At 35.2% G+C, this 23,335-nt stretch overlaps 1 protein-coding gene across 1 annotated transcript in view; it reads right to left on the reverse strand.

Annotated features, from left to right (window-relative positions):
- PIAS1 (protein inhibitor of activated STAT 1) overlaps nt 1-23,335 on the reverse strand; it is a 113,320-nt gene that overhangs the window by 39,308 nt on the left and 50,677 nt on the right. Inside the window, exons 3-6 of the mRNA XM_074327512.1 lie at nt 2,971-3,055; nt 2,657-2,704; nt 841-931; nt 51-185 (exon numbers count right to left, since the gene is read on the reverse strand). Coding sequence (XP_074183613.1) covers nt 51-185; nt 841-931; nt 2,657-2,704; nt 2,971-3,055 — 359 coding nt within the window. The remainder of the gene's footprint in view (nt 1-50; nt 186-840; nt 932-2,656; nt 2,705-2,970; nt 3,056-23,335) is intronic.

A 23,335-nucleotide genomic window follows, 5' to 3' on the forward strand; every position in this document is an offset into this window, starting at 1 on the left:
GATTAACCCTTCCTACAAGAAAAACGTGGTAGAAACAAAAATTTACTTACTCTTCCAATTTCTGCAGTCCAAGAAACAACAATGGTGTTTGGTACTGTTGTGGACAATCGGACAAGTGAGGTGATATTAATTGGTCGGCTGGGTCGCTTTGGTTCCACACCATTTTTAGTAGGTGGAAGATAACCCTAAGGATGAAATATGATTTGTTTACTTATTATTTCCACAATCATTTCAATTCCATTTAAAAAAAACACCCTACAAACTATGTACTTATAAAATATGAATGTTTCCATTAAAAAGTAGAGAAGCAAACATTTACAAGAGTTTCTTCCTGTGTGTTTCTCTAAACCCTACAGTTTCATTATAGCAAGCCCGAGAAAAATACTGGTGATAGAACTTAAAAATCTCTAAAATGTAAGAATCAGGATGAATTCATAAAGAGCTCAGATAAGTATATAAGGAATATTTGAAAGTCGACCGGTAACAGCCCCAACTCTCACCCTCTGCCTAAGGCACAGAACGCTTCAAATCTCTATTCTACCGCAGGCTTCCAGATTCACATGAATACAGTTGAGGTTTTGCTGAAACAAATTTCTTCTCCCCCAAATCCAGTATAACACTAAGGCTTCCACGCCAACTCCAAGTCCCAGACTTTGTCACCACAGCTAGTGTCACAGCTGTTAATTGCATATAGTTAGTACAAGTGTTTCACTCAGTCACATGAATATATATCCAAAATAAGATGATTTCTTAATGAATAACTACGATTAACAACAGCTGTGATGACTTATTTGATAGCAACGTTGGCAATGCATTTAAAAAACAGCTTTTAGGACTTACTGGAAGGCTGCAAGGCTTTGTATTCACTTTCACACAAAGATTGGGTGGGAAGTGATCTTCTTGTGGACAACTGGTTTCAGATAAACAAAACCTAAACAATAAGAACAAGTTTAATTTCCTTTATTAAAGGATGACCTCATTAATATTTTTGTTCATTAGCTAATCTAAAAGATGGCCAAACTTAACAAAAAACTATTAGAACTAGACATTTTCTACGATGAATAAGCATATTTAAACATGCTAAAATAAATAACTGTCAGTGTAGTTTCAGTGATGACAACTATCCACCTGTAGTTGGCTTCATAACGTGTCCAATCATTTGTTGAAGCATGTTCTGGGGGGTGGGCAGGCTCTGTCATTGAATAAATTTAAGTAATTCTGAATCAACAAATGAAACTGTTTCCTTAACATAGAACTTCTCAGAGCTAAGCTAACATACACTGCAACTTTTTAAGAGGGAGGGATAATATACAGTATTTCCCAAACTTATTTGCCTATGAAATATTTTTTTGGTTTTCAGCCAAATGCTGTAAGTCTATCCCCCAGACCAAGTTCTGTCCAATAGACAAGGTACTCCATTATTCCCTGAGATCTGAAGATCTGAATAATAATATTACTTGTATTATATTCGCATGTATTGAGAACACTATTTTAGAAACTCATGAAAACATTTATTTCTGAATTAAATGCATAATCTTTTGGGACACCCAAGGATAGCTACATAATTTGTAAATTCTCACTCTGTTCACTCTTATATAGATCAAGAAATAAATTATTAATTTGCTATTTATGACATCTGCTCTTAATTACTTCCTTATTCCCAATATACAGCTGAGTTCCTTCTACCTTTAAGAACGTTCACATGGAAATGTAATGGCTCTGTGCGATGTCAGAGGGATAGTGGATGGGGGGAGAGGGGGTTCACACAGTGTGAGGGTTATATATAAATGATAAACGTCTAAGTATTGCTTTGTCTTGTGCACCTGAAACTAATAAAATTTAAAACAATTTGAAAAAAGAAAACAATGTGTATACATTAATTAAAAAATAATTTATTTCTTGAAAAAAAAAAAGAACGTTCACAGCACCTTTGACTTATATGTTAAGAAGAACCCTGTCTCTGAACTGTGAAATATTCATGGATAGTCAGTCATTGAGTAAAAAGAACAGCACAATATGGTTTATATGAGAGAGAGAGAGAGAGAGAGAAATGTTAACATAAAAGATTTCTTAGAAAAAATGAGCTAAGAAAAGAAATTGAATAAAAGGTAACTATGAATCCATGTTGGAAATGTTTCCATTTGTCTTTGCAAAACTATCAAGAAATATTTCATATGAAATATAAATTTGAGAGCATTTAAACTAATGCTTTAAAATACAGGGAAAGCAAATTAGACTATTTTGGTTTTGTTAGTTAGCCCGTGAGACACTGTAGATTTAACCTTAGTACTAGTTCCTTATCTACAGTAGCTTGCTACTCATGCAGATAAGGCCTTTGCTTTCATAAAACTTGGTACTTCTAAAGAGCTGACCACTCTGGTATTTAAACATATCATTAGCTGGAGCTTCTCAAACAACTGAGGGCAACCAAAATGAAGAGGTGTGGTTAGATGTATGTATGGTACATGACTTGATATGTTAAATCTCAAGTGGATAAAAATTAGGATATTTCATAACAGGAGAAGATTTTCCCTCACCCAAACATCTAAACCCAATACTTTCAATATACTTAAATGAAAATCAAGGTGGATTTTTAAAAATCTTTCAAGAAATATTAACTTTTAAACTTGGATATGTACTGTAGTGAACACTGTACCTTAACTGGACCTGCACTGTGAAGTCACATTTGGTCCCAGAAATATCCCTAGAAAAGACACAATAAGAACTACTATTATTTTTAAAATATGCACATAAAAGCTGATACAAAGATACTCTTGTTACTACAGAAAGTTTTTCAAATTATCAGAGATATAATTGTTTTTAAGGTAACTAACACTACAATAGTACTTTTAATAGTAATATTTGCATGACACTAATACTCACCCAATACACTGTTTTTTAAAAAATTACTTAATAAAGACGATGCTGGTTTTAACGGCCAACTACAAGTTACATTTGAAGACAACTTACATTGAACTACTGATTTGCTGTACTTGTTGTGGTGTCAAGGCAAATGCAAAACACGTTTCTCGAAAGCGCTGGCTGTTGTCTGATGCTAAAGGGAAAAAAAGAATTATACTTTTAATTACCTTCAAATTCATCAATAGAGAACACAACATTGATAGCTAGCTAGCTAGCTAGATAGACAGACAGACAGATGATAGACTGACAGATAACCAAACAATCACATCTTGGGGAATTATCACATGTCTTTAATTAACTGGGACGTATTCTAGAGTATAGAAAACAAGGCAATTAAAACACTGAAAAATAAGTGCCAGTTGCAATATAAAAGAAACAGGCACAAAAATGGCTAATTCCAGAAGATATAGATCAGGATTTAGATTCAGAAAAAACATAATCAAACACTAATAAAAAATCAGCTAATCATATAAATGCTTGCATCTAAAAAGCACACATAAAAAAACATGCTGATATTAATTTTACTTAAAATAGAACATAAACCCATTTAAAGATACAGTACATGGTTTCTGAGCTAAGTAACAAATATACGCATCTTGAGATCTGCACAGGTGAGATGACATTTAGTATTTAAGGCAAATTAAGAATTTTATCATCACTTGTCTAACTACACCACGCAAGTTTTATCCAATAAGTATCGTATATAATTTCTCCTCTGCTTAGATGACTTCAGAATTTGCCTGTGGACACTACCTCAAAGATAGAAAGTTACATGTAGGAAGGAAGGGAATAAAGAGAAAATGGGAGAAAGGGAAGGGAGGCAGGGTGAAGAAAAGAACAAGAGCGCAGGCAGGCACGCAGAGGTAGGTTAGTTAGTGCAGAGCAGGGATTCCTACAGTACGCTGCTGTGAGCAACACCAGTTCTATCAGCTTTTAATACGCGTTATATACATGAAAAAAATCATGGTCAATATCCCTCTTGCTCCCAGCAATTCCACTTCTGGGTATTCATCTAAAGAAATCCAAAACACTAATTCAAAAAGATATACATATGCATTCCTACATTCACTGCAGCCTTATTTACAATAGCCAAGATATAGAAGCAACCTAAGTGTCCATCAACAGACAAATGAATAAAAAAAAGATGTGGTATATATACATACAATGGAATGTTACTCGGCCAAAAATAAAAGAATGTAATCTTATCATTTGCAACAACATGGATGGACGTAGAGAGTATTATGCTAAATGAAATAAGTCAGAGAAAGACAAATACCATATGATTTCACTTATATGTGAAATCTAAAGAACAAAATAAATGAACAAATAAAAGAGAAACAGATTCATAGATACAGAGAACAAACTGATGGTTGCCAGATGGGAGGGGGGCAAAGGGGTTGGGTGAAAAAGGTAAAGGGATCAAGAAGTACAAATTGGCAGTTATACAACAGTCACGGTGATGTGAAGTACAGCATAGGGAGTATAGTCAATGATATGGTAATAACTATGTATAGTGCCGGGTGGGTCTAGACTTATGGGGGGATCACTTCGTAAAATATATAAATGTCTAACCACTATGCTGTGAACACCTGAAACTAATATAAAATAATACTGAATGTCAACTGCAATAAATAAAAAAAAATAGGGGTGGCCGGTTAGCTCAGTTGGTTAAGAACATGGTGCTAATAACACTGCGGTTGCCAGTTCGATCCCTGCATGGACCACTGTGAGCTGTGCCCGCCTAAATAAATAAATAAAAATAAATATCCCTCTTGTTCACTAATGTTTCCTCAGTGCTTGGCACAAAGAAGCACTGAATGACTGTTGAATGAGCAAAAGAATATGAAAACCAAGAAACACCAGATTAAACCATTTAAACTGTACTTTTCCAGGGTGGTTTTCTAGAACAAAAGGATCCCTAGAAGTTAATACCAAAGAATTCCTGGCCTGTAGGCTACTTAAACCTGTGAAGAAACAATAACTGAACTTGGTCTTCTCTTGCTTAAACTGGGTTTGATCCTACTTCCAAGTAACACTTCCGCTACAATTACCACCAAACTACAGTATGTCATGCTGAAAGAGCTGTACAAGTGTATCACTCTGAGAAAAAAAATGGAAAAGAGCACCGTTGCTTTCATCTCAATATAGGAGTATCTTTTAAAGGCTAGATTTGTGTTTCTGCTTTCTATGATATGGGAAGGATTTAAAGAATCTATCCCCAAGAAATAGTTACTAACTAGAAAGTTATCTTAATTATGAAGTATCAACCTGACAAATGGCCAATAATCAAGGACCAGAATGTAGAAAAGCAGACAGTTTCCTCAGGACAGTTTCCTCCGTGAGGCAATGCAAGTAAGTAACTCCTTTGCTTCTTAAGGAATATTTCTCTCTCCATAAATACTAAACTTAGTCCAGTAGGCTTAGCCTAATTTAGATTTCTGGCTCCATTGTAAAACAGTGCTAAAGTAAGTTCCAAGCAGAAAAATTCATATTATTCTCTAGGCAAAATTTCAGATTCATATTAGAATATATGAATACTGTAACTTTTGGAGACACACGCAGATTTAGACAGAGAAGATATGACTAAAATAGCAAGGCTGTTTCTTGTGCCATACAGAATCAGGCTTATTACTTTATAATAACCACTCTTTACAACCTCTTTTATATATAGGTTATAATGCTCATAAAGTTATTATTTATCTGCAAAAGCATCATTTTATACTACATGATTTTCAGGCTTAATTTCTACTATGAACGCCAGTGACGAATTTATAGTTTAGGTCTTGAATAACAGACTATCTAAAAACTTTTCTAACAGTGAATTAAGCTATCATTACCCTTTTAAGAAAAATTCAGGCCAAATATAATCATAGAACATTCATACTGAAAAAAGAGTCTTAGAAATCATCTAAAACAATCACCTCCGATGTTGGGGGTATGCATCTCTGTGAGTACACAAGACAATCCATAGGGATACAGGAAAAAATTATTTGCCTGTAAAAAAGGAGCTTTAAAAAGTTGAGATTTTTACATAAAATCTGAAATCTAAATTATAAAAGTATCTAAAATTTTATATAAAATCTTAACTTTTTTAACTTGTTTTTTTGTTTTATAACGTTTGTTTATATATATTACATAGCTATATATATATAGTTAAATAATTTAGCATTTCACATATATATGATTCATATATATATGATTCATATATATATGAAATGCTAAATTATTTTGCGGAGAGGTGCATGTGACCAAGTAACTTTGTAGACCGTTGATCTAGGGCTCAACCTTCCTTTCCTTTCAATCCCTCCAATCATACTTGGAACACTTTTAGAGATGGAAAGAGCGGCCATTACCTTTTCAGGCAGAAGATGGCTGGTAATGAACAGTTTAACTGTAAGAAAGCTTACAGCCCTATAGAGAGCAGCAAAGTTTAGTGGAAAGAGATGAGATCACACAGACCTAGATTCCAAACTGGTTTTGCCACATATTTGCCTTATGACCTCAGGTACTGATCCTCTGAGTCTGTTTCCTTCAATATATAAACATAAACACACACATACACACAAATCCTAATAGGGTTATTTCGAAGAATGTAAGTGAGGTGAGGTATTTAAAAAAACCAACAATTTCCTTCCCTGTCCCCTTTCCTCCTTACACCCTTATACTGAATCAAAATACATAATGCTGTAACTGCTACCCACTGGTCACGTAGCATATCCAGCGACAGCCATTCTTCAAATATTTTAGACAGTATTAATGTGCTTCTCTCTCTCTATTGACTCTACCCACTGTATCTCAGGCGAGATTTCAGAATTACTCACCATCCTGATCTTTCTCCTATGGACACACCCTGGGTGGTCACACCCTTAAAGTGACAGCCGCACTGAACACTCTGTCACAGCGTTTATTGTTTGTTCGAAATATTTGTGGCCCCTTTGTATTGGCCTCTATGTCCCCACGGGAGGATTATAACTCCAGTGCCACTGCCATTAGCCTTGGCAAATGAAAAATGAGAAGAGTACGACCTCCATGCAGACCTTTACAACAGCTATCTTTCGGATTAACCATCTTTCTTTCCAGTCTGCTTTGATTCTAGAGTGAAGAAAACACAGAGCAGACCCACAGCCATAACATAAGTGAGAAGTAAATCTCAGTTGTTTGCCATTGAGATTTGGTTGCTTGATACATAATTCTGGATATGATGTGACTACAACAGTATTTTTTAATCAAAACTACCATCTAATAGTTAATCCACACAACAATCATGAAGAAAAGGTATCCTCTCCTTTTTCAGATTTAGAAATTGAGGTTCAAGTAGTTATGTAACTGTCAAGGCCTCGTACTAGGTAAGCAGAACCAGAATTGGACCTCAGGCCTACACATCTCCAAAGCCCATGCTCTTCTCATAACATAGGTCTATTAGCTCCCCTGACCTAGGTAGGTGCTGTACTTCTATTAATGTAGCCTCGCATTATACTGGATCACAGAAAATCGAAAAAGAATTACCCACTATCCCCTCATCATAACTACTTATCATTTTTACACATTTCCTTCCAGTCATTTTTATATCAAATTGTATGTACAATTTGAAAGCTTGCTTTGTAAAAAATTACCCTTATCACAATTAAGTGTTTCAATTACAATCTCTATTACCATATTTTAATTATTGTATTGTATTCTATCTATAGGGTATATTAAAATTTTAATTATTCCCTTGAAAAGTCCTTTACATTGTTTCTAATTTTTCATTATTTGAAACAACTCTAACATCTTTGGGTTTATATGTGTGTTTTTTGGAATGGGGCAGGGCTACTTACAATTTTCTTGGGGTCAATTCCCAGATGTGGAATTTCTGGGTCAAAAAGTATGGAGATTTTTACAAATCTTGACACATCATGAAACTTATTTTCAAATGGTTGTAACACTTTATATAATACCATTAGCAATATATGCATCTACTAATTGCACCCTACTCTGGCCTGTATGGGAGTTGTTGTTAATTTAATGGGTGGATCCTGGTAACGCCTTAGTAGTTTATCTGCATTAAGAAATTTCCCGTTTTTTGTTTAATGTCCTTTTCAGTTAATTGTTCTATCTTGTCCTACACCCATTTTTATATTTGTATAAGTGTTTCATATATATTAACCCTTGGAAATTTGCTAAAAATATTTTCCCAGCTGCTACATTTTTTCATTTTTGCTACATTTTTGGGTGATATAAAAGTTAACTTTTTACATAGTCTAATCTATCAACCATCTTTGTAAATTCTAGTTGTTCCCCTTCTCAGGTTCAATCAATACACAATTCACTTTTTTGGTTTTGTTTTGTTTTTGTTTGTTTTTCCTGTTGTTTCTATGTAATTATTAAGTCATCCGGAACTTATTTTAGTATGTGATATTTTTAAAAATCTAAATTTCTGCTATTACAAATTGCTTACAGCTATACTAACACATTGTTTGTTAAATAATCCTTCCCTTCCCTATTGATGGATGTATGTGCTTCCTTTATCATATATTAGATCCTTCCATCCATCATGTTCTGTGTCTGGGCTATTTTCCCACTGGCCTTTTTATCCTGGTGCTGGAACTCTATTTTTTCATTCTTAGAGCTTCATTATGTTTTAATATCTTACAGTTAGGTTTCTCTCCATCCATTCTTCTTTTTTCAGAACTTTTAACATTGACTCAAACATTTATTCATCTAGATGAACTTCTGAATTCTTTTGCTACGATTTTTAAAGCCCAATGGTATTTTGAGTACAATTATAGCAAACCTATGAATTATTACGAGCTGACATCTTTATATCTTTAATCTTCCCATCTTAGAGTACTGTACCTGTGTCCATTCATTCCTATTGTCAAGGTTTTGTCATTTTCATCATATAGATTAGTTATACATTTCCCATTAAGACTATTCTTATGCCAAATATTAATCAATTAAATGACTGAATAAATATTCATATAATGGAATACACTACAACCAAAAAAAAATAGAGAAAAATCAGTTACACCAAAAGCTAGTTTCTTTTTGAAGATCAATAAAATTGGTAAACCTCTAGTAAGACTAAGAAAAGACACAAATGACCAATATCAGGAATAAGAGGAGACATCACTATAGAGTCTACTGATAATTAAAAGCAAATAAGAGAATAAATATTATGAATACCTGTATACCAAAATTTTTGACAACTCAGAGAAAACAAATTTCTTAAAAAAACAAAAACTACCAAAGTGTACTCAAGAAGAAATAAGATAACCTGAATAGTCCTATATCTAGTAAAGAAATTTAATTTGTAGTTAAAATGTTTCCAGAAAGAAAACTCTAGGCCCAGATATCTTCTCAGGGGAAGTCTACCAAATATTTAAGAAAAAACAAATACCAATTCTACAAAAATTGTTTTAAAAACTGAAGTATTCCATCAAACATATAAGAAAGAATATAAATTCTAGACAAACTCTTCCAAAAATAAATCTAAATGGAGGGAATACTCAACTCATTCTATGAATTCAGTATTACTCCAGTACCAAAAAACAAGACAAAAACATTTTAAGAAAAGAAAATTACCAACCATTACCTCTCATGAACATAAACAAAAGTATTTGTAACAAAACTTTAGCAAATTAGATCCAACTATATAAAGGATAATACACCATAACCGAGGGAGGTTTATCGCAGGAATGCAGAGTTGCTTCAACATTCAAGTCACCAGGTAACAAACTAAAAAAGAACCACACTGTCATTTCAACGTGTAGAAAATACACAACAAAAATTTAATATCCATTCCTGATTTTAAAAAGTACTCTCAGCAAACCAGGAATAGAAGTGAACTTCCTCAACCCAATAATGGATTGCTATGAAAAACTTTCAGCCAACACTGTACTTAAAGGTGAAAGACTAAATGCTTTCCCTAAAAAATAAGAACATGGTAATGACAGCCACTCTCATCACTTCTATACAAGAATGTACTGGACATTCTCACCAGTTCAACAAGGCAAGAAAAAGAAAAAGCATTAGGATTAGAAAACAAGTAAAACTCTATCCACAGACAATACGATCTATGTAGAATATCTAATAGAATATACAAAAAGCTATTATAAAAAGCGAATTTACCAAGGTAAAGATGACATACAAAAATCAGAAATTGAAATTTAAAAAACACAATAGCGTCCCCTCAAAATGAAATACTTAGGGATAAATCTGACAAAAGAGGTGCAAGGCTTATACACTGAAAAATGCTACACTACTCAGAGAAATTAAGAACCCAAATAAACGAAGAGATATACAGTATTCATGGATCAAAATAGTCAACGCTGTGAAGACACCAGCTGTTTCCAAACTGATCTTCAGGTTCAATGTAATCCAATCAAAATCCTAGCGAGGGGCCGGGCCGATGGCTTAGGAGGTTGGAGCTCCGTGCTCCTAAAGCCGAAGGCTGCCGGTTTGGTTCCCACATGGGCCAGTGGGCTCTTGGGTTGCCCGTTCCACCTCCTGCAGCTGAGATTGAACACGGCACCAAGAGCTGAGCTGCCGCTGAGCTCCCGGATGGCTCAGTTGGTTGGAGCGTGTCCTCTCAACCACAAGGTTGCCGGTTGGACTCAACTCCCGCAAGGGATGGTGGGCTGTGCCCCCTGTAACTAATGGTGACGACTGGACCTGGAGCTGAACTGCATCCTCCACAACTACGATTGAAAGGACAACTTGACTTGTAAAAAATCCTGGAAGTACACACTGTTCCCCTTCCCCAATAAAATCTTAAAAAAAAAAAAAAAAAATCCTAGCGAGGTTTTTTTTGGGGGTGGGGGGCGATTAGAAATAGACAGGGTGCTTCTAAAAGTCACGTGAAAATGCAAAGAACCTAGAAGAGTCAAAACAACTTTGAAAAAGAACAAAGCTGTAGGGCTAACACTAGTTGATTTCAAGACTTACAATAAAGCTACAGTAAATAAGACACCAACAAGACAGACTATCTTGATATTACAGATAGAAATGTTGGTGTCGAGATAGAAAAACAGCTCTATGGAACAGAACAGAACGTCTTGAAATATGCCCACACATACACGAATAACTGATTTTTCACAAAGGTGCAAAGGTAATTTAGTTGAAAAGAACAGTCTTTTCTTTCTTCTTTGTTTTTTTATTAAGGTAACATTGGTTTATAACATTATATATATTTCAAGTGAAGTCTTTTCAATGAACGGTGCTGGAACAACTGGATACCTATATGAAAGACAAACAAAAAAGAGCTTCGAATCATATACTACATCATACACAAAAATTAACTCAAAATAGTTCATAAGTGATATCATAGAAAGTGGTAGAAGAGGAAGCTCCAGGAGTTAGTCCTACCTCCAAAACTACAATTAAGCTAGAAAAAAACAATCAGAATCAATGATTTCAGAACTCTGGGACCTGATCAGACACAGCAAGCAAAGGAGGGCCTGATGAAGAGAGACTGCTGAAATTTGTTAAGAGAGCTGTGTGAGTGACCTAGCAAACCATTCCCCAGTCCTTAGCCTCACCGTGCCCGAGTTCCTAGAGGGGCTGGCTGTGCCAGTATGGACAGTAAGGATTTGTCCTCCAAAATTTGGGGGCTGTGCATTTTGTTTGGAGTGGTGGTGCCCTGAGGGACCACAGCAACTATTTCCCTTTGTTTCAAGATTGCCTTCAGCAGCTTCCCCAACAGCAGCTATCAAAAGATTTAAAAAGGAATACACACTTTTTTTTGGATCCAGAAGTTTGGGGAAATCGGTCAAGTCAAAGGCTGACTGAAGAGACACTGGAAGAGAAACTTCACAGACCACACACAAGGAATAGATACTGAAAAAAGGTGTGGAAAAGTCATTGTACAAATGGATACCTGCAACCTTCAACAATTAATAAAAGCAATTGAGGAGACTCTTATTTCCACAGTTAGCAGAGTAAAATACTCAAATCAGCCAGTTCTCAACAAAAAATTGTAAGGAGAGACATACAGACCAATGGAACACATGTGAGAGCCCAAAAATAAACCCTCACATCTACAGTCAATTGATTTTTGACAGGCATGGTAAGACCATTCTATTCAGAAAGCAGAGTCCCTTCAACAAACGATACTAGAAAAACTGGATATCCACAAGCAAAAGAATGAAGTTAGACCCTTACCTTATATCATATACAAAAGTTAACTCAGTATGGATCAAAAAACTAATTTAAGAGCTAAAATATAAAAATCTTAGAAGGAAATAATCTTCATGACATTGGATTTTGCAATGGTTTCTTCAAAATGACACCAAAGGCACAGGCAAAAGAAATAATAGGTAAACGAGACTTTACTAAAATTAAAAACGTCTGTGCCAAAAAGGACACGAACTAAAAAGAGGAAAAAGACAACTCACAGAACGGAAGAAAACACCTGAAATCATATGATAAGGGTTTAATGTCTAGAATATATAAAGAACTCCTACAACTCAACAGCAAAAAGACAAACAACCCAACTTAAAAACAGGCAAAGCTGAATAGATATCTCCCTAAAGAATAGACACAAAAGGCCAACAAGCACATTAAAGATGATCAACATTATTAGTCTTTCCAGAAACGCAAATCAGAATCATATACCACATACCCAAAACCAGATACCACTTCACATGGACTAGAATGGCTATAATTAAAAACAAAACAAAATAACAAGTGTTAGTGAAGATATGGAGAAATTGGAACGCCTTCTCATATCTTGATGGTGGGAATATTAAAAAATGGTGCGGATGGCGTGGAAAACAATTTGGCATTTCCCCAAAAAGTTAAACACAGAATTATAAGACCCAGCCATTCCACTCCTATGTACCTACCTCCCCCAAAGAATTGAAAGCAGGAACTCAAGTAGGTACTTGTATGCCAATGTTCGCAGCAACTTTATTCACAATAGTCAAACGGTGGAAAAACCCAACTGCCCATCAATATATGAATAGATACACAAAATGTATATCCATACAATGGAATATATTTGTCAGCCATAAAAAGGAATTAAGTTCTGATATGTGCTGCAACATGGATAAACCTTGAAAACATTATGTTAATGAAATTAGACAGACAGAAAAGGGCAAATATTATACAATTCCACTCACACGAAATTTCTACAATAGGCAAATTCACAGAGACACAGAGTAGTGTAGGGGTTACTAGGGGCCGGGGGGCAGCAGGAATGGGGAGTTATTGCTCAATGAATACAAAGTTATTGTTTGGGATTAACTTTTCAGAAATAGTAAACTGTTTAGAAATAGTGGTAATGGTTGCACCATATTGTGAATGCAATTAACACACTGAATTAGACACTTAAAATGATAAAATGGCAAATTTTGTTTATATTACATATAACTACAATAAAAAGATTAATAAAGGTAAAACCTAAAACTATAAAACTTTTAGAAGAACACATAAAAAATATCTTTGTGACACTGGGTTACTCAAAGATTTCTTAAGATATGATACCAAAAGTACAATCCATTTTTTAAATGGATAAATTGGACTTCAACAAAATTAAGAACTTATGCTCTTGGAAATATACTGTTAAAAGAATGAAAAGAAGCCACAGACTGGGAGAAAATATTTACAAATCACATATCCATTAAAGGACTTGTAGCCAGAATATATAAAGAACTCTTACAAGTCACTAACAAAAAAGCAAACAACCTAACAATATTTAAAATGGACAACAGAGCTGAACAGGTACCTCACCAAAGAACGTAAATACATGGATGGCCAGAAAGCACATTAAAAGATGTTCCACATCCTTAGTCTGGGTTATGCAAATTAAATCCACAATGAGATACATATCTTTTAGAATGTCTAAACATTTTAAAGCAACAGTGTCAAGTGCTGACAAGGATGGAGAGCAGCTGGAAAGCTCATAGACTGGTAGTAGGAATGTAAAATGGCTTAACACTGGCAAAAACATTTTAGCAGTTGCTTAAAAGTTATAACTGCATCTATAATGTGATGCACTTATTCCATTTCTAAATAATTTACCCAAGAAAACCATAAGCATATAACCATACAAAGGTTTGGGCCCAAACTGTCACAGCAACTTTGTTTTCAAAAGTCCCAAACTGAAAACAACCCAAATGTCTATCAATAGGTGAATGAATCAATAGTGTTATATCTTATACAATGAAATGCTACTCAGCAGTAAGAAGAAATGAACTTCTGATATACACAACATAAATCTTATAATCTTGAGAAACTAGATCTCCCTCCACCCTCAAAGAGTATACACTCCATGATTCCATATATAAAATTTTAGAAAATGCAGACTAATCTATATTGACAGAAAGCACATTCAATCTAGGGACTGAGTGGGAATGGAAAGTGTAGCAGGGAGGGATTACCAACAGGATGAGGAAACTTTGGGGAGTGATCCAGATGTTCATTATCTTGATCGTGGTACTGAGGTCCCATCATCAAAATGTATTATTTGTACACTCTAAACATGTGCAGTTTATGGTATGTCAAGGATATTTCGATAAAGATGTTTAAAAAAATAGCTGACTAAAGCAAAATGGAAAAAAAAAAAGGCAGAGGGGGCGGGTGGATGAACAACAGTAGGCTGGGGAACTGGTACCAAAATTTAAGGCTCAAGTCAAGGAAGAAATAGCTAAAAATTCATAAAGAAAAGAAGAGGGCAATGGTATCCTTGATACCAAGGGAAGAGAGAATTTCATAGCAAGTGTGGACAGTGTTAAATGCTCAGAAGTCAGTTAAGATAAGAATTGAGAACTGGATTTAACAACAAGCAAGTCACAGCCGATCTTAGCTGGACCTGTTTCAGTGGCACGGCAGGAGCAAAATCCAGACTGTGATGAGTTCAGGTATGAATAGTTTATTAAGTCACTGATTTTAATACTTAAATATGAGATCTTTGTTTTCCTACCTGCAATAAGAAATTATACTAATATCTCAGATTTCTGAATTACCATACGATTTTGTATCACTGTAACCAATCTTGAAGGTATCCAAAGTTCTATAATGTACAGTAATTTGAAATTTTTGCTAAGATAGGAGGAATTTGAATATTGGCTGTTTTGGGGACGTAGGAGAATGTCCCTCAGGCAGAACCTCAGCCTCTCAATAGGACCTGAATTGTTGTATACTTGTCAGTGTCTCTCACTGAGGATCCAAAGAGAAGTCACATTTTCTGCTCCAATTTAGAGAAAAGATAAAATGTTCTAGTGGTGTTCACAATTAAGGATACTTACAAAGATCATGGGGGATAATCTCCTGTGAATATTAAGGGCTTGTTTTGCTCATGGGAGGACATTTTCAACCATCCCCTCATAAGTATTAATTACTAATGTTTCCTTTGTAAGAAAGAAAAGCATTGCCCATAATAGTCAGGATATAATTATAATTAAAAATCATAATATGCAGAGAGAAAGATACAGTTTTAGAAATCTTTTTTTACATATTGTTCCAGAGAGATGAACTAGACTAACAAGAGAAAGAGGAATCATGTTACAATTTACATAAATTCAAAACATTGGAAGGTAAAACCTAGATACATAAAATAAACAGTTATTGAGATTCTGATGATAGAAATACTGAGCTAATCTAAGTGGCTGTACTTTCAACTGCTCTAAAAATATTCGCTATTCCACCTCACCAGCAGAAAGAAAAGCTAAAAATAGTCATCTTTCTGTTATAGAATATTTCTTGCTGTCTTAGAGAAAGTGAAGCTAAAGTACCTATCTATAAATGTCAGCTTTAAAAACTTTAATGAGCTCTCTGGTTTATTCACACAAACAAACAAAAACCTGGACAACTATGGAATTTTTTAAAACACAGCTGAAATGATATAGTTTGATCAATTAGACTACTAAAAACCAGTCAGACAGAAGGCAACAGAAAATTTGTTTTCTTCAATAAAATTTGAATTATCAGCATATTCACAGCACCTAACAACTTTATCTGTAAAATTGGGAAGTTTTTTTAAGCAAACAATATTTAATGACTTGAGAATAGTCATAAAACAGTAAGGGGAAAAGGGGCAAGATATAAACTTGAAATATACAGCATAAGCACATTTATATATGCATTAAAAGATCAATAAGAGGCAACAAAAAACTGATTTCCTTGTAACTTTTAAAATTCTTCACATTGAGCATGTACTGCTTTTATATTATAATAAGTCTTTGTTTCATGTATCTTATAAAAAACCAATGTAATATCACACACACATTAAATATACAGCTGTGATGTTCTATTGCTAGATTTTAAGAATTTTCATGCTGGCAAATATTTCATAGAACTTGGCTACAGTTTTTGAGGTACAACAAGTTATACATGAATGTTTCCACTCATACAGAATAAAAATTACCAACACCAAGAAACAGGAAACAATTGTCACATGAAATATTAGACTGTAGCTCTATAAAACCATTTGATTTCATTTTATCACAACTTAATTGCAGGTCATTTAATAAACTCATTTTCAGTAAACTTGCCTATTGCTTTTTGTCATCTTTCTCCTCTGGAGTTTAACTACCTGTCCTATTTACTTTGTCTTTATATTATTTCTGTTTACTGAATAATTAGCTGATATCCTGACAGACTTAATCGAATATAGACTCCTTGGCAACTCTAAAGCTAAAAATATGGTAAATATTTTATCTGGCCCATCTATTCTCTCACAGCTGGCAGGCTATCAGGCTATTTTGAGTCCAGTGGGGTTAAGAAACAGGACCGGGTCAAACCAAGCCAGCCATCTATGAACCATGTCAGATGATCAATGTTTAAATGCAAAAATAGAAAAAGGAAGCAGACTATAATTGGGAAGTTAGTTTTCTCTCTCTCTCTCCTGCAAAAATGTCTTTTCATTTTCATTTTTTGTGGTTGGTAATACAACTACTTCAAGTTAGAAAAAAATGTAAAATTCTGCTACTTAATGATAGCAGCTAAACAAAATTTTGGTATTTATTCTCCAGGCATTTTCCTATACATACATACATACATATATACAGACAGACAGACAGACAGACAGGCATACATCATGAGTGTAATATACTCTTGCTTCCCACAAAAATTGCATTGAATATTTTTCTGACTTAAAAACATACAATAAAAATCTTTCCAGGTCAATAAACATATCTTTGTCACCATTTTAAGTGGCTACAGCGCGTTCTATTATATAGATATGCTACAATTTAAGCAATCTCCTGTTGCTGGACATTTAGGTTATTTTCAAATTTTCCTTCTAGAACCGATGCCTTAATGAATCTTTTCCTCCATCCCTGGGTGTGTGGGTGTGGGTGTGTATTTTTGTATGATCTTTACTTCCTTAGGACATCCTCTTAGAAAAGGAATGGGTGGGTCAAAAGATATACATATTTTTAAAGCTTTTATACAAGTTGCCAAATTGTTTCCAGAATGTTGTTCACTTGCATAGCTAAGTGGTATATGAGAGTTCTAGATTTCCTTGCCAACGCTGGACAATAGATAAAAAACATCGTCTTACATTTGCATTTCTCTGGCTACTTTATAAACCGACTACTTTTCATACCCTTATTGGCTTTGTGTTGTGAATCACTTTTTTCTTTTGATGCTTCAAAATTGACAAGTGACTACCGCTTTTTAGTGACAATTTCTACCTAAATAACAGCACTTTCTTTGGTATGGGGTAGGTGAACACCTACCTGGAAAAGGTTCACAAGAGAAAGGAAGGAAAGAAATCAGAAACAGTGAATCAGCACACCCCTGGCAAGAAATTCTGTGGTGAATATAAAGAAAATGGAGGTATAACTGGAGGGAAATTAGGAGAAAAGTAGTTTGCTAAAATGAGAAAGTTAACATAAAGCTGTATATGTATTAATGGAAAATATCTATTAAAGACGCAAAAAAAAAAATGATGACGTAGGAGAGAGCGAGCAAAGAATTACTAAGCAATGTCCTTGAATAAGCAGATGAATAGGATCTGATGCACGAGTGTAAGGATTGGCTTTAGCCCAGAGACCAAAGAGTTCATCCCGAGTCACGAAGAGAACGAATATAGCGTATTGTCAGAGATGTAAGTCGATGGGTATAAAGAACTTTTGACAGTGGGAACTTTTAGAAGTTAACTTTTGATTGGTACCACTTTCTTGGTGAAGAAGAAATAAGAAGCAAAGTCATTACCAAAGAGAGTGAAAGAATAGTTGTCCGTGAGGGAATAGTGTGTCCAGTGAGAATAAGATGTGCAATGGTCCTTTAGCAAAGTGAGTGGGAATGAACCCGGGTGACACTATCTGATGGCTCGGGAGGGTTAAGCTCACACACAAATCTCCCACAGCCTTTCATGTATTAAAGATATATAATAAGGTCATATATTGTAAGTATTTTCCCTTGGTTTAGTTCTTTTGCCATTTAATGTAATAAAGTTTTTTGAGTCCTCACAATGAAATCGTATTGTTTTCCTTCCTTAGGGAAAATTCCTTCCTCACCAATATTATTTATGCACTTTGATGATTATTTAGGCATTTATATAAATGAAATCTGTATTTCCTGATAGTTTCATTTTAAGCATTGAAATCTTTAAACAATTTTTATATTATTCTGATAAGTTACAAGGGAGGAATCTTATTTTATCATGGTTAATTAGGTAATCCTGAACAATTTAATACTCAATTCATGCCACTAATTAGAAATTTCACTTTTATGTTATTTTCAAATGAAGTATTTCTACTTCATTAACTGCTTATTCAGGCACCAAAAGTCCACAGTTTCAATTACTATACCTTTGCCATATATTGTATATTTTATGTGTTCTGGCATACACCCTTTTTCAGAATTCCTCTGTCTATCTTCATTTTTTCTTCTAGATTATACTGGACATTTTCGTTATGGTACACACCACATCCAAATTCCCCTCTAGTTGAACCTTTCCAGCCCACACCTCCTATCAGGTTTAGGCTGTTTTCAACACTGAACAGCCATTAATAAGGCCAGGGGCATAATTTCCCCAAGGGTGGCCTATCCACTGACTTCTGGGCAACCATTAAGTGACTAGGCCTGAAGGGATCCATCCATTAGAAACACATTAACTAAAATCAATTCAAACTAGCTTCTTCCAGGATCTGGAGTGTGGAACACAGAGTATCTTCAAGAGCTCTTCGTAGCCAGAGACAAACAAAATAGATGCTTAGAAAGACACAGAGGTGCCACAGAGGGAGAGAATGCACATAACCAGAGAGAGTATGGAATCATAGCTTTCTGATTCTGGTCTTAATTTCCATGTATTCTTACAATAAACTTTTCTTAGATGAGCTGAGGTATTACTCTTCCTTACAATGAAAAAAGCCTACAACACAAGAATTTTAGAATTTGATAAAGCTCTCCTACTCTTCCCTTCACTTCCCTCTCCATTTAATTGGGTTTTTAATTACAACTACACTAAATTTATTGCAAACAGACATCTTTCAAAGGACTATGTCTTTCTATATATTAAAGTTTTGGGGGTCTGTAAATATTTATTTTCTATAAATAAGTCTTAACGAGTATTCTTTTGTATTTTTTTGTTATTGTTACACGAGATTTTTCTTCAATTTTCTAACTAATTCTTAGCAAACATACCAATATTTCTCAGAGTGCGTCCATGAGAAAATACCTTGAGATGATCTAAAGGAAAAAGGATTCCATGCTCAAAGAATTTTGGGAAGTTGTTGCACAAACCATCTCTTATTCAGAGATTCATAGAGCACATCATCGTATTTAAAACCCTAAGAAATTCTGCAGTAACAAAACTTATTTAAGTACCCTAACTTAATGGGACACGGTCGGAGAACACCTATTGGGATCCCACAGAACCAGTACCCAAGGATCACCTTTTGTAAAACAGTGGTCTATAAGCTAGCAGACATTTCTCGTATACTTATTCAGTAGTTTCTATTCCCCCAATAGACATTGTTGTTTCTGGCTTTATTTCCAGTCTCAGAATGGAACATATGACCAAAGTCTAGGCTGAAAAGTACACTGCATTCCCCCATCAGGATTGATTGGTCAAGGGCTGGACATGGCATTTAAAGTAGTTCAATCATAGTGAATGTCAGGACTTTTCTTGGAAATGTCGGGACAAAGACTTTTCCTCTTTTCGGCTAGATTTTAATCTGGAAGGATTCCAGGAACTGCCGGGAACTACATAATGCCTAAAAACTGGGACCAACATCAAGGAAGCAGAGCCATAAAATAGAGAACATAAACAAATTTGTTACACAAACATGCATTCAACAAATATTTACTGAGCATCTAGTATGTATAAGATATTATTCTAGGTGCTTGGGATAGTCAATGAATAAGAGATCAAAACCTCTGCCCTTATGGCACTTATATTCTAACGGGAAAACAAAGATAATAAACAATATCATAATAAATAATGTTAGAAAGTGATAAACATTATAGAAAAAATAGGGCAGGGTAATGGGGACTCGAAAGAATGAGACAGAACTTTAAACGGGCTAGTCTGGGTAAGTCTCATAAAAAATATTAATATCTTGAGTTAAAGGAATTAAAGGAGATAGCCATGTGACTATCTGTGGGAAGGACATTCCAGGTAAAGCAAATACCCATGCCAAGGCCCTAAGAGCATACAGTGTATTTGAGGAACAGCAAGAAAGCCAGTGTGGTTACCGCCAAGTTAAGAAAGAGAATACTGGTAGATGATGGTATCAGACAGGTAATGAAGAGTGGGCTAGATCATAAGAATTTTGGATTTTACTGTGAGTCACCTGGAAGGCCATTTGAATTTTAAACAGAGAAGTAACATAATTAGCTTACTATTAAAAGAATCACTCTGGCTGCTAAATTGAGAATATTGTAGAAGGGGGCAAAGATAGAAGCAGAGATAAATGTAATACTCCAGGTGAGAAATAATGGTGGCTCAGGTCAGAGTAACAACTGTGAAGGTTATGAGAAGTGGTCAGATTCTGGATATACTTTAAAGGTAGAGCCAATAGGATTTCCTAATTAATTGGATTGGGACATAATAAAAGAGAAAAATCCAGGATAACTAAAGATTTTAGCCTGACCAACTAGAAAAATGAAGAGATGCTTAAGCCAAGAGAAGACTGTGGGTAGACTTTGTTTTGGAAGAAAGAACAATCTTCACTTCTGGATATATTAAGTTTGAGATGCACATCTGAATGGTGATTTTATATAGGCAGTTGGATGAGACCCTGGAACTCATGAGTGAGGTCTTAGCTGCAGATAAAAATTTAGGGGCATCAATGTTTAATTACTATGTAAAGCCTTGAGACTGGATAAAATCACCAAGGAAGTACAGACAGAAAAGAGGCCTGGGAGATGAAGAGGAATAAGCAAAGAAGTGTAAGAAGAAATGACCAGTGAGATGGAAGGACAATCATCGAGAGAGAGAGAGAGACAGAGAGAGAGAGAGAGAGAGAGACAGAGAGAGACAGAGAGAGAGAGAGAGAGAGAAGTGCCCTGGACGTGACACAAGCAGGAGAGCCTGATTATTAACCGTGTCAAATGCTAACAGGTCGGGTAAGCTGGCGACTGAGCAGGAACCACTGGCTCCAGCATCACAGATCTTCTTGACACGGGAGGTTTCAGTGCAGTGAACGGAGCAAAAGACTGACTGGAGGGCACTTACAGGAGAATGGAAGGTGAGGAATGGGAGACAGAGACTACGTAAGACTTGCTCATGGAATTTCACCACAATGTGGAGCAAAGCAATGCGGTAGCAGCTGGCAGGGAAGTCGGGGATGAGGGGTCAGAAAAAGGATCTTGGTAATAATGCCCATTGTGCTGCTCAGCGTCAAGCCCTTCGTTCTTCGCTTATATAAACTAATGGATTAGCTTTTATGTTTATGCCAGTTTCAGGTGGATTTTCTATCATTTGCAGTAAAAAGAATACTGATTTTTTCAACATTAACTTTTAATTAGCTCTCATGCTGAAGCCTTAGTTCTAACCAGTTCCTCAGAGTTAGTTTTCTAGTTTCCTTGTACAAGAGCTGTAGTATAAAAACAGCTGGAAGTTTTTGCTATACTACAACTCTAGACTGGAAAGGTTATTTTAAATGTTTCACTACCTAACTAGCAGTACAGAATACAACAAAATAACTGTACACTTAGTTTTTCCTTAACTCTGTATTTTCTGTAGCTGTAAGTATAAACATTATGCATTTACCATCGATTTTTTTTGTTTACAAATGTTGGCCACTTTATCTTTCATCATACATTACTACCAGTTGTATAACTGCATTTTGTTTGGTATCATTTAATAGCCATTTTCAAATCCATTCTACACTGTCCCTTCTTTCTTGAATCAAGTATCAGGGTAAAATATTAAAATTTGAGTAGCTGCTTAAAATCATGAACCCAGAGAAGGCTCCAAAGACTATAATTATCTAGTGTAAATATTAGGCATTTAATAACATTTGCCCGTAACTAATTTTATATTTACAATAGACAAACTAGACATTCCAGGCATTTGAGTAAATACTGAGTTATACTTCTAAGATACACTGGTTAAGAGAACTCAACCTTACAAACTAGTATGTTTACACTCCCCCAGGAAGAAATGGAATTTCCTTCTGATAAGGATTAAGAGGATTTATGAGGTGACTGAAGGTGGTGGCAAGTGAGCCCATGCCCACGTAGACTGCTATGAACAGTGTGATCAGAGAGAATAGCTGGATTTAATGGATAATCTTTGACAAACACCTAAGTTACAAATAAGCAAACATGTACAAATAGCTACTACTATCCTGGACTCCCAACCCTAAGTAGAGAACCTATAGGTTCAAAAGTAGAAATGTTATGACTATCAAGATTAATTTCATGGACCTGAACCAGAAGAATGCACAAACAGATGTGGGCTCAGATTTAGCTCATTGCTCAAAACCATCTTTCATCTATGGTGCCAAATAACCATTAATAATGACAGACATTCTGTTGGACTACAGTCCTCAGGTGAGAAGAGTATAGTTCCCTTAGCCAGTCTGTTCCTCTCTGTACCTTTCCTAACAAGAGCAATCTCGCCACACTGAGTATGATGCTAGTCTTTTAAAGAGCCAGTGATGATTTTTTCACACAACACGCCCCATGCATATAAGCCAACTTCCTCTGTGTTCAGCCAATGAAACAGCAACCTGACTCAATACTGGAGGAAAGCTTACTGTGTTGTATTATCTATTTAATATGGTACACTATTGTGATGGACAATTTCAGGAATTTTCAGCAGTCAGGCTAATATATTGACTTTCAGAACCAACTCCCTTCACTCACTGCATAGATAAGATTATTTTCTTCTATTTTATAGATAGTATCAGAAGGAAAATGGAGGCGTTTTGTGGGGATTAATAAGAGGTACATCTGCAGGCCTGGGGAAAAGGCCACATGAGGAACTAAAGACATTAGATGCCAAAGAAAGGGGCCAGCGGTGGGAGAAGCATGG

Source organism: Rhinolophus sinicus, linkage group LG03 (genome assembly GCF_036562045.2).
Source record: "Rhinolophus sinicus isolate RSC01 linkage group LG03, ASM3656204v1, whole genome shotgun sequence".
In the NCBI taxonomy this organism is placed as follows: Eukaryota; Metazoa; Chordata; class Mammalia; order Chiroptera; family Rhinolophidae; genus Rhinolophus; species Rhinolophus sinicus.